Raw genomic sequence first — 15512 nt, 5'->3', positions numbered from 1 at the left:
CGTTAACACTGCTGCTGGGTTGAGATTTACGAGTCCGGAGTGGAATTAAAAACACGACATTCATTTAAGGTTATCACGTGTTTTGTGAGCAAATGCGTTTGCATATTCGTAGTGTTTCCTCCCTTAAATGAAATATCTACTTTGCAAGTATTGCAAGTTGCCCTGTTGTCATCCGTTCTCGTAAAGTATAAACAAACTTTTGAGCGTTTGAGCTGCTTAGGCGCCGTGTTTCCTGCCAGGTAAATGACGCTCCGCAATGTGGTGACGTCATTCGGACTGGAATCGATAAGGGAATCGTTTGCAAAAATGGCAAACAATTCCAAGGAATTGAAACAGTGGAAACCGGTTCTCAACAAGAACCGGTTTTCGATACCCATCCCTACACAGGATGATGTGATGGTTCACCGGTGTCGGAATGTGTCACTGCATCCAAACATATAAATCATTACTATGAAACAAAATCTTTATTTTCTACCCAAAGTCAAATGACGCACGGCAGCACAAATCCACAACATGACACGTACAGTATTGCGCAAACCCATATACTGTAGGTCTGGCAGTTAAAAAACCAAAAGCACTCTTGCACGATCCACATGATGTGTCTCGACTAATTAAAAGGTGTCACACTCTAAGGTCTCAATTTGCTGATGAGCTAAATCAGGACATTCTCTTTCAGGGTTGACTGATCTGTGCGGGTGGGGGTTCAGCACTTGTGACTGACATCCGAGATAAAGACAATGCTGTTTCTGCACATATGCGACAGATGCAGACACGCTGTTCTTCCTACAGTTATCTAATCAGTTGTTCTGTCTTCTTTCTTTGTTCTTTTTCCTCTGTATTCTGACATCTGCCTCTCTTGCTGTCCGTCCAACCCCACTTGCCTACTTGGGGACTTCAGTGATGGCTTCAAAAGGCAAAGTTCGAGGTGAGTGGTGGCTGCTGCTGCTGCTTTTCCCGCTGTGCCTCAAACTCAACCTGACAAACCAATATCAGAAAAGAGACTTAACCTTTTATTTTAAAAAATTAATGGACGGATATTTTAATCTATTTGCTTCTATTCTTTTGTGTGCGTGTGTGTCTGTGCTGTTGTTCCCTGACTATTTTGAGAATAGTCATATTTGTGTATTTGGATGAAATGTGTTTTTTGTTTTTTTTTTCATTTCGGATTTCTATTACAGGGTTTTGCCATAGTGGGATTTATCACTATCCCAACACTGAAAAATAATGTGGAAAAACTAATTTGTTTGAGAATAAAATTAGACAGTTTGTTTCAACATAGATTTTTAGATTTGTAAATTAGTACTAGGGAAAAGGAAATCATTTAGGTATGTATATAGTGCAAAGACAACCCAAGGTCATGCAATTATTAATCAGCTATTTAACTGTGTGATAATGTCCTTTGCCATTGCTTTTATTGGAAAGGTGGCAGTACATTAAAGAGATCCAAATCTTCTCCATCATCTTCTGTGTCTCCGCTATGGCAGCGAGAACGGATTATAGATCAAAAAGTGAGTCAGAGAGGAGAAGCAAAGTGTTTATTTGAGAGCAGATAACCTGATTTCATTCTGCGTGCCTCAGCAAATATGCTTCTCAAAGACTAAGAATTTATTCAACCGTGGTTATAATCCCTTTCTGTTTAGTTACCATCTTTGGCTAATGATTACACACACACACACACACAACAGTCACTTCCTAAGCAGAGATGTGATCATAATTCAGATGAAAGGATTGGTATCAGCTAAGGTTGGCATACCTAATAAAAACACTCAAACTGTATCAAAGCATATTTGGCAGAAATGAAGCTCCTTTTTTTTTAAAAATTTTTATAGATGTTTTGCAGTGATTATGCAATAAATACATTTCTTCAAGAATCATAATCTGAGCCAAACTTTTAAATTAAAGTGGCAGAACTCGAAAGTGTTTGGCTTTTATATAACTCAGGTTATTATGATGAGATCGCTTTGGAGCTCAGTCCCAAATTCATCGTGCAGCATGACTGTGACAACAATAGGGCAGTCAGAACCAGAAAGAACAATCCTCGACAACAAGAAGAACATGGCTCCCGCAGCAGATGGCATGAGCCCTGATCGCAAATTCATGGAGTCAGTATGGAATAAAATGAATAAACAGAGGCAATCAAGACAGAGGAAATATGGCAAGTTGCTCATTATTTTAAATAAAATAGCAAAACAGCTCAGTTGAACAGCTTTTATCTTAATCGAGAAGCCTCCTGTAGAAAAGTAACATTTTATAGAATTATTTCTGTGCTCAGAGCTCGTACGGACCTTCTGCACAGGTCCTTCCAGTGTTTGTTTCCTTATGGCGCATCTTAACATGCAATGCTAAAAAGCTGTATATTACTAACCCAGTCAGAATGTAATTTCAAGTGAAGGAAGCAACACTTGTTGTTCTCAGAGTTTGCCTGCTGCCGAATGGTAGATTTGGTATAATCCTCATGTTAAAACCCTGTCAGCGCCTTACGTCCTCCTTCCCTGCTATCCTCAGCTGCAGTGATAGTAGTCACAGGATCAACATCACATTCCCCCTCAACACTTCGCTACAGTTTTTTCTCATTTTCCCGCTACGTCTGAATGCATAATGAATTTAGACCACCTCTTTCCTGATCAGCATCCAGCTGCGTGTGTTTCATTTCATTCATTCATTTCATTTATTTATTCATTTTCAGGCACAACAAATACCTATATTGAACATAAAATACACAAAACAAAAAACAAAACTTGCCTGAAAAAGGAGTGGGACGAAGAAAACTTATTAAATCCCACCCCTATACTCACTCATCAACAAAAAAAAACAATAAACTTCCCGCAGCTACGCCCATCATTGCATACAGACCCATCAACAGCCCCGGGCAGATACAAGCATCTAAGCGGCAGCTCGCAACCAACAATTAGAGCCTTCATAACTGAATACAGAATATATAAATTATAAATTGCATTACCACAGGTAACAGGCAGTAATAACTACAAGTAACAAACACACATACATATACATACATATATATCTACACACACAAGTACATATATGTACATACATACGCACACTTTATTTTTTTTATTTTATTTTGGAATCCATACCAGCAATGGTAAGAGGACAGACATTACAGAGCACACTAAAACCCATCATTGAGTATACTGTGACCAGACCAACTGTTTGTAGAGAAATTTAAATCTATGAATATTTTTGCATTGTTTCAATTGTAAACTCAGACTGTTCCAGATTTTCACACCACATACAGACACAACTGTATCATCTCTGTCTCACTCACTCTTGATTCAATCCTCTCTTTAAAGGCTACCCTAACCTGACTATCATCCTTTTCCATCTTACCGCAGCAGTATAGGAAATCCATTGCACTCTTTAATAGGGGGAACAGAAGATGTGTAGATCAGAGTCGAGCACATGTCTCCGGCCTGCCTCTCTTACCCTTATAATGAGGCTACTGGTAGGAAAACATAACAAGCCAGATAAGATTCATGCTGATCAGTGGGTGGATAAAGGCTTAGCTCACCTCAAAGTATCGGTTCATCGGTATGTGTGCAACTGAAGGACTGAGTGGATGGTTAAGGGTGCCTTTATTCTTTTGTAAATGTGTATATATAGCATCGCCAATTACTGCATACAGCATGAAAGATTAATTCAAAGATGTTTTTTTTTTCTGTTCTTCTACTTTTTTCTTTTTTTTAAGTTGTGGAAGTTTACATCGCAGTTATATTTCACAGTCAGCATTGCAAATGAGCTAAAAAAACAGCACAAAAATAAATATATGGCACTTGTATGTGCACAAGTGACACAATTTCTAACTAAATTTAATTAGTGTTTTTTTAAACTTTACAAAATCATTATTTAGAGTGAGTCTTGTACATGCTTCACTTGCACCGTAACCATACACAACACAACACATAAATCGATTGGCCAAAATATTTACAAAGGGCTGCTGATAAAATACTCAAGTAGTCACTGATAAAATACTGTCTATATATTATGTAGATGGCATGTGGGTCTCCTCACTAATTCCTAGTAGCGCTGCAGTGGTGGTGTTTCTACAGAGTCACATGTGAGAAAACATCTGAGAATAATTCAGTGTGATCAAATGAACGTTTATTTTCTGCTCAAATGTTAAAGCTATTAGCTGCATATTGTAAATACACAATCATAACATCTTTTAATAAGTTTCACTCAATTTTCCTAATTTTCCTTCCCAGCATCCCAAAGCAGCAATTTTGGCCTAGTGGCCAAACCGCATTACTATAACATCTGTATTCATCAAGTGATGCACACTGGCCCAAAAGCATTTATTCAGTCAATGGAAAAAGAGTCAATGCGAAACTCAGTGTTAGAAACTCTGCAAAAGGCCTCTTCTCATTATAGAAAAGGCTCACTCTAAGACATAAAAGATGCGCTGTTAACATCTGGTACTACATAGCAAGGTCTCTCTCAGAAGCTGTGTCGAAGCTGTTTTTTGACTGATTTTTTATCTTATATCTATTTAAAGATAATCTTGCCCCGAGCTTTTGGAAGCACAAAACTGTGAAGTTTAGTAAGTTTGCTGCAAGCCACAGGTTGACACCCGTTTTCTGCTTTTCCATACATTTCTGTACACAACTACTGCAACTCAAAGAATACAAAGTCACAAGCAGCTCTTGTTTGCAGCCTACTCATGATGTACAATGAGTTGTTCACTTAGATGAAGAAAATTGTAACTTGAAAAATATGCATACCATCAGGAAAGTTGTGATAAGGATTTTTGCAAGCATAAATTATAGCACACATGGGAAATTTAGTGTGGATCCAGGCTTGCAGATCGTCTCAATCAACCCCTGAAAGTCCAAAAAGGAAAACCTGTAAAAGCTGGAACCTCAGCACGGTGCATGCTTATGCCACTGGAGGCACACGCACATTTTTAAAATATATATCAGAAAGCTGTTTTCCTATAGACTTCTACAGGACCGGAAGTCTTTTTGCAGCCACAACTATAACCTTCTGATGGACTGAAACTTTTTAGGCACTTCCATATACTCTGATATTATTAAAATGTAATATAGCTACACATGTGAAACTGTTTCATTTATGTCACCTGCCTAAATTCATGGATTTCAGCATATTTCTTCTCTTTGTATGTCCCGTTTCTGTTTGTGTGCAACCCCCTGCTTGTTGTCCACCCCTCCTATAGTGATACGTCCATTTTACTGCATTAAAACAAGTCGAAAATTATTACAGTGACACCCTGAACTCTGATATTGCCCTACAACAATAAAACTGAGCTGACTTAATTTAAGTTATTTTGGGGGATTTTAAAATTCAATAAAAATAAATGCTAATTGTTATCAGCAAACTCATTCTTGTTCAACATAACACAAGGCAAGTTTTAAAGGGATATAGTATACCAGGAAATTTAATATAACAAAGTTGCTAAAACAGACAAAAAAAACCCCAAAAAAACAAGCAAAAGACAATAAAAAAAAACAAAACATATATAACATACATAAAACCTCAAAGAACAAAGAAAACTTTTGAATCTGATCTGTAGCAGGATTGATGAGGAGGAAGTGCACTTGTTAAATTTTGTATTTACATTTATTTAAAGTATCTATCTAGCTTGCTTTCCTAATCTTTTGAGACAGACGGCTCTCAAAGTTTAGGAGCATTAACGACGAAAACTGCATCCCCAGACGAAAAAACATTGGATGTCTGTGAAAAATATTGGCTGTCTTCCAGTTTGGCAGTAGAGGATCCAAGAGTACAAGGGCTAGATTTACTAACAGTCTGCGCCAGCGCAAAACCCTCTTTTGGCATTAAAAGAGCAACGACTGGGATTTACTGAAGAGGCACAGTGTCAGTTTTGCAACTGACAGGTGTGGATCGAGGTATTTTTGCAGCTGGAATTATTGCCTATATATTTCTAAGAGTTTCCCTCTCAGGCCTCAAACTGTTTTGGTTCTACAGAAAAAGTGTGAATGTGTAACTACAGCAGTGCATGGTGTGCTGCCTGACAAGGTTGGCAAGTGGTAGCATGTATAATGAGGAAAGTAATGGACCAAGACACCTGCCCTGTGCAACACCACAGGAAATGAGGGCAGTCTCTGTGGTATTATGTGCTCTACTAAATGAAGATGTGATAGTGGCCTGTCTCTACTCAGTATTCTAGTATCTGAGTTCTAACTCTTCTTCAAAAGAGGCTGTACTACAAGTGTTTTGACAGTGGATTTAAAAACTCAAATAAAAAATTCAGTTAGTGCATTTCACAATAATAATAACTGGATTAAGTTATGAGATTTAAGGTTTTCAAATAGTGTGAAACAGACGGGAAAGTTTGATCAAATTTGGAGGTTTTATGCAAGGTAAGACTGTATGGAAACTTTACGTCCATGGGGATGCACTCTTCTCCACGTGTCAAAAATGTTAACTTCCCATCTATCCTTCCTCTCCTCAACCACCACGACATAATCTGAACTGTTGATTTGTAAGACCGGTAATCGTCAATTGGAGTGATTTCAGTGAAAATGAAAAACATGTAACTTTTACTGCAGCTAGTATCAGCCCTGTCATTGTGACTGACTCATAGCTGTGGCAGAAATGCTTTGTGGCAAAGTAAGTCTGACACCAACCAAATGATGAGAGCTGTTTCTTTTTTTCTTTCTTTTTTTTTAAATTAGTACTTTCTGCCCACTGAATCTTGCAGGTCCCCCTGGGGTGACAAGCATTTCCCCAGATCCTTCTTAAATGAACAGAATCTGTCAACACATCACTACACATTAGAAAATCACACTGTGTCATGTTGATTTGGGGAATTTGGGGATTTTTGGTGGCAGCAGTGATTAGTTTGATTTCCCTCATGAATGCCACCCTAGCCTGCGATTATCCTGCTCTCACCCTGTATGAAAGCATAAGAGATGAAATCCTTCCTGTGATAAAAAAGAAGATGAAGTCAAGTACACTCTTCCTCCACATCATTTTGCAAGAAAACACAATAAATTAGATTTCCCTGCCCTTATGCTTTTATGATATTTAATTTGAATGACCTACTAAGCCAGTAAACGTGTGGATGCCTGCTAATATTGCTTGGCCTTATATTCAAGAAGAAATCTAGCCAAAGCTTTGCCTTCATGGCCTTATAAAGTGAATAATTCAATAGATGAAGCTGTGATCTTGCTATTTTGAAAAACACTAAAGTGAAGATAAAATTCGGTGGATATTGCACCTATTACTATTACATCTAAAGCACACAGCAGTATGTATAGCACAAAGAGGGTACACAAAGATATGTATTTAATAGTACCTGCTTATATTTTATGTATAAATCAGGACTGCATAATTTTTGAATGTTTCCAAAGTTTCTACTTGACAGTTCAGAGAATTTAGCTGTGCAAGAACTGGCTCTTTCATGGCTAGAAGGAAACATTTAAGATATTGTTCCTTTGTTTCTGCTCTCGCCTCAGTTGTTTCCTTTTTTCTCCTTTCTTTTTTGCATGTCAAAATATGTGCTTATATCCTTTCCTAATTGTCTTTTGCTCTCAGCTTCTTCTTCTTCTTCTTCTTGCTTGTTTGCTTTTGCTAGCTGGAAGAAAGCACTGTATGAAGTATTTATGAAGGCCTGGTTTACCTCCGTCATAAAACTGTGAGATGTCTGACCTTGGCTCAGAAAGGATAGTGAGATCCCTGGCCATTCTGGACTGAGCAAGCTTGAACTCAGGCAGCTAACATGCTGAGAATGGGCAGAGGTTTATATCTCTGCCCTTTAAATTGATGTGGCTGAATCAAGGGCAGAAAATACTGGGCAAATGGTAGAAGTGTCTGGAAACATGTCTGGTCACCAATTTGAATTTGGGTTGTGGGCTTTTATAAATTTTGATGTGTAGGTTTGGCTCCTGAAAAGTGGCATCGCAGAAAAGTTCGGCTGTGGCAGGTCTTTGTCATCAAAAACAGCAACAAAAAAGTCAAGAGGAGATACGTGAGCTGGCATGTTTGTTTCTCGTAGTGCTTTGTAAACTCGAGGAACACCACTTCTTCTTCTGTGTTTGCCCTTATATCATATTAAATGTTATTATTGTCCTTACATGAACAGCATGTGTTAACATTATCCACTCAGTGGAAATGGAAAAAACATACACAAACAAACCTGGACTCTCTCTGTAACGCTGCTCTTAAACAACACCTAACAGCACCATGGAGAAGTAGGTGATATTTTGTTGATCTGACTCCAAGGGCCAAGTTGGATGTCAAGTTTGCAACGGCAGCACCAACAGCTGCCCAGTCTAATTACTGTATGTAAATGACAACAGCACTGCCGTAGCCAGCCTCTCTGGTGCCGAATAATTAATTTCATATCTCCAGATCAAAAATGACTGTCCTGAGGTAATTGTATGCTCGTGCTGAATACAAAGGTAGCTCCACCCTCTGCAGGGGTTGCATTCAATTTGCTCACAGCAAGAAACTTATCATTGTCAAAAGAGCAAGCTCAGATTAGAAATACTCACACGCGGGCATGCTCGCTTGCAAGCGCAATTTACATACGCCTCATTTGCCAAGAGAAAAAGAACAAAGCTGAAAAGTGAATGTTTATTCAGTTATAAGAATGAAAACAGAGAGAACCACTATAACCCAATTTATGACCATTTGCATAACAATATCGTTCATATATGGACAGGTGACTGATTAAAGTAAACACCTGAACTGTAGACCCCTACAGAGAGGGGATCAGGTGGCTCTGTTATGCTGTGAGGGGCATAATGATGGCACTGTGTGGGATCACTTGCCCTCTTAGAGGGAACTATGGCAGTTCGAAGTGATTACCTTGGCGCTGTAGTGAAACATTTCAATCCAGATGGGAATGATCTCTTAAGGATGAAAATGATATGATCTGTAGGTCACAAGGGATCACCTATAAGAAACATCGAACTGAGATGTCCGACAGCACTCTCCACTGCCATCATCACCTAAATAAAAGCCAAATCCACACAGGAAGCGACAAGCAGCAACAGGCTGCCCAGGAGCCACAAAAAGTCAGTGACATACAGCGACTTCAGGTGACGGCAGGAGATATAACTTGTGGTGACACAAGGCGGGCAGGTCCTGAGCTTCTCAACCAGCAATTAAAAATAAAAATGAAGAAAACCACTGATTAGTAACTATGTAACTTAGGCAACCAGACCCTACAATATCTGCTAGTAACTGACAATCAGCTACAAAGTGATGGGCAATGAGTGTGGGTGCTTCTTAAGGGAATATCTTTGGAGAACCTGATAAAACAACACCTTACTAGTGGTCTTACTTATTTTAATAAAGATTACTAAACTTAGATATAGAATAATAGAATGTATGATATGTCAACTGTATAAATATTTATTGTCAGGTATTAGTTAACTGAAGTTTGGATTATACATTAGAAAAAGAAAGGTTAGCCCCAAAACACAACTGAAAGAGGAAGAGGTGTAAAGATGATAACAACAATTAGAACTGTGTGAAGTCTTCACCAACTATACAAGGTTTTAATAGATAAATGCACACAGGGAGAAAAATGGAAGGCAGATTTTAAATATTTCCACTTATGAGCGTTTTGGCAGCAGTGAAAGTGCTTTAAATCTAACTGTGCCTCCCTTTTCAAGCAATACCAGTCTAAATGCATTCAATTGTGTTTTTATTGCCGGAGATTTCACTTTGTCTTCTCTTTTCAAGATATTCAAAAGATAAATTACATATGGTGCTTTAGACTCCACTCATACTCTTGTTCTTAAAAGCTGCTATATACTTTTTGTCGCAGTGGTAATTACCCTTTTTTTCCCACAGGAACATGCCATTTCATTTTATAGTGAACGCTAAAGGCTGGCTTTTTATGCCGGGCGTAATAGTGTTATGAAATGTTGATAAATCACATTGGAGATGCAACATTGATTTAGGATGGATGTTGATAGAAGGCGTGAAAAAGTTCACCGCAAAAGAGAAAAGAGACAACCCCGTATACGCAGCGTGTTCTTGAGAAAAGCGTGTGTGAAAATTGTCGCAGTTGGAGGGAGAGTCCCAGAGTGAGGGCAGTGAGTGATGATGCTCTTCTCTGACATGTTAACTTCTGTTCCAGGAAGTTACTAACCACATTTTGTGCTTCATGTGATCAGCCCTAGCCTTTCCTTCCTGGAGATGACAGCGTATTCGTATTTTTATGTTTATTTTTTTCCAGTTGCGTGTTTAATATTTTTTCTGATGCTTTAAACAAGTGAAGAGGTTGGAGAGTTTTTATTCTCAAGGACGCTGTGACAGGATACATCCCTGGCTGATGAATTCACACCAGCTCTTGAGATGATAAAACTGTTGACCTTGTACCTTCTCTCCAATCACCAGGCCACCCTGCTGCCTGACACTTTGAGAATCACTCTGAAAACCTTGTGTACCCAGCTGCGTAGCCACCTGTGTAACCTTATAGACACTAACTGGTCATGGCAAAGCTGTCATGTCCTATGTAATCTTTTGCCTCTCATTCGTTATCTTCTTAGTGGGATGCCTTTTTTAACAGTGAGCCACTTAAAGGCCACGCTTTATAGTGTCAGAGCATCTGAGAATATGCTTTGCAGGGTGGCTAAACCTTCGATGCGGTTTCAAATGCACATTTTTTAACACAGGATTATTGGAAAAACATCAGCAAGTGCTCATAATACATTTATTCTTCTATTATAACGTATAGCGATAATGGGAAATTCTTCTCTAAGGCCCTGCAGATCTAGTTCAGGTTCAAATGATTAATTGCTCTGAGCTTAACAGTTTAAATGCAGTTCTACTGTGTTACATTGTGGGTTTTATTTTTGTGCTTTTGACTATTGTTCTTACTTGCGGTAATAACATTGTGCCTCCTAATTCCAAGGGAGTCCCACAAGAGCTCCCACTCAGTATTAGAACTTCTCTTTTCCCAGCGCTGGAAATAAAATTAAAGTTTTAAACAAACCCAGAGATTAACCTAACTTGTGTGGACAAGGAAACAAAGGCAAGCAGAAAAATGTATACACATATTTATTATTGTATTTAACGTGGTAGATAATAGCCAGACTTAACAAGCTAACTCTTAGCTCCTTGCCAGTTCTCACATCTTACTTTTCATAACCCACACAAATTATGGGCATGCTCTACTAATCTGGAATTGTCCTTTAAATTTTAAGCATGATCCCAAGCCTGCAATTATCACTTGTGCTTGACTGGCTTAAAGGGTGACTCAGCTAATCAAAACTGTGGCCTGCCTCTTCCCGTCCTGTAATCCTGTATTCTCGGCCATACATCACAGCTCTACAGCTCAGTTGAGCTCCAGTCCTGGTATAAAGGTCAGTAGCTCCAGGCTGTCCATCTGTCTGCTGCATCTCTCTCTTTTTCTCTGCTTCTTGAATGCCTAAATAAGAAAGGTTAGTAGACTCGGCTGCTCTTGCTTGAAAGGTCATGTGGGGGAGCAGACAGGAAGCACCCAGGATACTCTTATATCCGTATCAGTGTTATTTGTCCAGTCATTTGCTTGGGCAAGAAGCGGCTGAATTGGCCCGTGCATTTTTCTATAATGCCTTTCATGTTTAGGCACTAAAAGTAAAGTGGGAGCTGTGTGGGGGCTATAGCATTAGTTCCTCCTGTCACTGAAGTTACAGCAGTTTCGTGTGTGCATGCAGGGTTCTTTTGATGCTGCAGAATGAATTAAGAGCCAATCAGAGCCCACCTTTATGGTAATTTGTGATGGATAAGAATCTACAGCTAAAGTGTCTGAAACTTTAGCACAGTATAGTAAATGATCTAATTCGAGCTAAATAAAGCAGAGCTAATTTCATAATGTCATTACTTTATAATGTCATGTAGATGAGAGGATTGTTGACCTGTCTTAGCCTTAGCATGTCAGTCAAGGTGGAGGGCAATTAAAATGACCCCATTCGCCGTGACAGATAGAGCACAATTGAGCAACAGAAAAGAGGTAGGATCAAGATAAACTTTAAAGACTAGGGAGCAGCAGGAGACAGAGAGAATATGAAAATGAGAGACAAAGCAAGTGGAAATGCCACCCTTCAGGGATCAACTAGAGGAAAAAACGTGACAGAGAGGGTGGAGGGAATTGAGTGGAATGGATGTGAACTGGAAAAGACAGAGCAAGAAACTGAAAGTAGGAGAAAGAGTGGAGTTGAAGTGAGGAAAGGGCCTAAATTTAGACATGGAAATCAGGAGAGAACAGCTGCCTCCTTCCCTCAGGAGATACATTTAAATCAGGTCTGGCTGGCCAGAGGGGAGAATGGAAGAACCTACTCCACTGGCCAATTAGGCGCAAAGAACACTACGCTGTTCTAATATAACCATCATTGTGGCCCCTTTGGCCCTTTCAGTCCCAATGGAAGTGTAGCACCAGACACTGACGCAAAGCATAGACAGAGGGATCCCCGGACTATTGTAGATCTGTGTAGGAGAGGAAAGGAAAGAAGAGGAGAGATGAAATGTAAAAGCTAATAGTTTAGTGTGTCTAGCCAAAGTAAACCTATGGCATAAATATCTTTACATCGGCCTGATAGACCAGTGTGCCTCTGCTACCAGTCAGTCACTGACCAAATAGCTTTACACATATCTAATTCTGAAAAGGAACTGCAAACCAACTTATGGTGAAAATGTTATGGTATGTGGCAGGCTTTACGTCATTCCATGTTGACCTGCAGCAGGCTGACGTTTCCCTCTCACACAATGCTGCACTTCGTAGCAGAAAACTACAGCTCTTATTTTGTTTCGTATCAATACGCTATGCAAACACCCATATCAGTTTAAACTGCATACAGATTTGAATAAAGCTACATTCAAAACAAAATAAAATGAGGTGTGTTACACAACATATCTACAACATAGTGCTAACGCAATGCCGAGTAATTAGCCAGGGTATCCATCTGTTTCCTTGTTGAAGTAGCTGTTGTTAAAAAATAGTTTTATCAAATTCCAACAGGATCAGCTCAGTCAGTACGAGGCAAAGCTGCAAACTAGCATTTTAAAGGTGTGATAAGAGAGCGATGTGGGCATTCAAATGTATTAGATGAAGAGTCACACTGGATCATGGGGTGTTATATTTTGAGATGTGATTGAGCGGGCGTAAGTTAGCCATGTGCACTGGTGTAAACGTTTTTAAATGTGTGATTTTACAAACGGATAAATGTTTGAATTTAAAGAAAACAAGTGATTTTCACATATCGATCAGATTCCGCTGGTAAGACTTAAAAATTTGGAGCCCAAAACCAGTGAAGAAAGTTTGATCTTTTTGAATCGTAGTCAAAATGTATTAGAATCATAGCACAGTGACTATGTATCTTTTTACACACACACACACACACACACACACACACACACACACACATATATATATTTATATATACATATATATATAGTTGATCATTTTCTGATATTACAATCTGATGCTGTGATACTTTTGCATTTGGTTACTCCGTAAGTCTTTAGTGAAAATCTGAATGAGCGAGCCACATTTTGGAAACGCTCATTTTCCCCCAAGACATACGTGGCATTTTGCCATACTCATTAAATCACTCAATTCTTCCTTGTTTGTCATAAGCAGATAATTTGGAAAACAAACTCGTCTATTATATTTTAAGATATAAGTGAAGAGTTGGCAACACAACAAGCAAGCGGCTCCCCAGACACATCTGCTGCGGTAATGAACTAAAATTATACTTTGCAAAATCTCACTCACAAAACATCATTGGTACCATCGGGTATGGCGGTTAACCATTAACTTCTCTTTGTGGCCACCACAAAGGAAACAAAATGTATCACACTGGGCCGCATGTCGCTCCACTGCGTGAGCGAAAAAAATGAGAAAAAGTAAGTGATTTAAAGAGAAGGAGTAATAAAGAGAGTGAGGGCAGGCGCAGCAGAACGGTAAATCGCTGGCAGATCATGCCTCATGCAAAACTTTCATGAATAAAACATATTCCTAGCCTCCCATAGCTCACATCCATTTTTCCTTCGTTTCCCTCCTCTTCCCGCTCTATCTCGCACACGCATGATTAACCTCGGGAGGCCTTAATCAACACTGGAAATGACCCGTGCTCCATGACTTACCTGTCGCTTCCTCTCTTTCTCTCCTTCACCTCACCTTCTCCTGTCTCCGCACATCCTTCGGCGTGGGTTTCCCCTGCCTCGTCTGCTCGCCCAGAAGACAAAACACCGTCTGCGGGTTTGTTTATGCTACCTGTGCAATAATTAACTTGTGTAAGAAAACTCAATTAGCAGCGTTCAGTGGATATCGTGGCGTTTAAAATCTCACAAATTTGAAATATTTTTTTCGCCTTATATATGTTTTTCTTTTCTTCTGTGTTTCCTAATCCTTGCCTGGGGAGGAATGGCGGTTTAAGACGTGAGAGTTAGCTGGGGATGAATAATCTTTCTTACCTAAGCCTTCATTCACACAGTCTTTAAAATCTGTCCTCCGGGGATGGGGACAGGGATAGATTTATGGTTATTATTATTTACTTGCTTACTTGCTCCCTCAGCCTTCACACTAAAGCGTACCCAAACACGCATGTAGACCCACACGAGCAACAGTGTGAGCTGTCCAGAGTTCTGAAAACTGGCAGGCGGCTATTGATGAACTGGCTCCAGAAGTGACCTGTCCGTGGTCCTGAAAACTCCCTCTATTCAGCTTAGAGGTCACCCAGAATGATATCACTCAGTTGAGCTCTGCGATTCTCTCTTTGGATGCAGGCTTAACACAAATTAACATCCATGCATGCACACGAGTCCACAGAGAACAGTTTTTAATTGGTCTTCCCTGTGTAGCTAAGGTTTCAGGGTTGGTACCGCGGGCTAAATGCCTCCTGTGTGTTCAATGTTAGGGTCCAATTTAGCACACAGTAGTGACTGGCCAGTCTGCCTGAACATTTGCTTTGTAATTAGGCTGTTAAGCTTCTTCTTCTTTTTTCAAACACACGAGACATTTTTGTTCTTCCCTTTTCTTCCCTAGTGAAGAGCTGATTTACTCCTCCAGTGATATTAAAGTATTTTACTTATTTTTACAAGCATCCTTATCAAACAGCTGGATAAAAATCAAATTCCCCAGTTTACCTGCAGAGCTTCTTATTTTATATCGCTGTCCTTGTGCTGAATTGAAATTCATCAAGAGAATTTAATTACCAAAGCACCCGTACAAGTTGAGCAATCGCAAATGTGTCATCTGTCTGACTCTGTCTGCCCCTGCAGCTTTCTCTGTCCCCCACCTGATGCATCCACATCTCCTCTTACACGTTTCTCGTTTGTGTCGTTTTGCAGGGATAAGCGGACAGTATCCTCTGGTTCAGAACGTGACTGTGACAGAGGGTGGGATAGCGAACCTGACCTGCCGTGTGGAGTTTAATGACAACACCTCCCTCCAGTGGTCAAACCCAGCACAGCAGACCCTCTTTTTTGGGGACAAGAAGGGTGAGTTGGAGATGAAGCAGACAACAGCCACCACATGACAGATCTGGTCTTTAAAAGTATATGTTGGGTTTGCA

The 15512-nt window shown here is 39.7% G+C and overlaps 1 protein-coding gene across 3 annotated transcripts in view; it reads left to right on the top strand.

Moving 5' to 3' along the window:
- The window catches only part of cadm2a (cell adhesion molecule 2a), a 239753-nt gene that overhangs the window by 164952 nt on the left and 59289 nt on the right, over positions 1–15512 (top strand). For 2 of the 3 annotated variants that reach the window (XM_085420656.1, XM_085420653.1), the window contains exons 2-3: positions 899–925; positions 15289–15438. In XM_085420656.1, the coding sequence (XP_085276782.1) occupies positions 899–925; positions 15289–15438 (177 nt within the window). The remainder of the gene's footprint in view (positions 1–898; positions 926–15288; positions 15439–15512) is intronic. The other variant, XM_085420654.1, reaches the window with a different exon arrangement.

This window comes from Rhamphochromis longiceps, linkage group LG10 (assembly GCF_057381845.1).
Source record: "Rhamphochromis longiceps isolate RC_006_pf linkage group LG10, R_longiceps_female_GT1.1, whole genome shotgun sequence".
NCBI lineage: Eukaryota > Metazoa > Chordata > Actinopteri > Cichliformes > Cichlidae > Rhamphochromis > Rhamphochromis longiceps.
The sequence above is the reverse complement of the archived record's forward strand: the minus strand, read 5'-3'. Positions and strand labels throughout refer to the sequence as shown.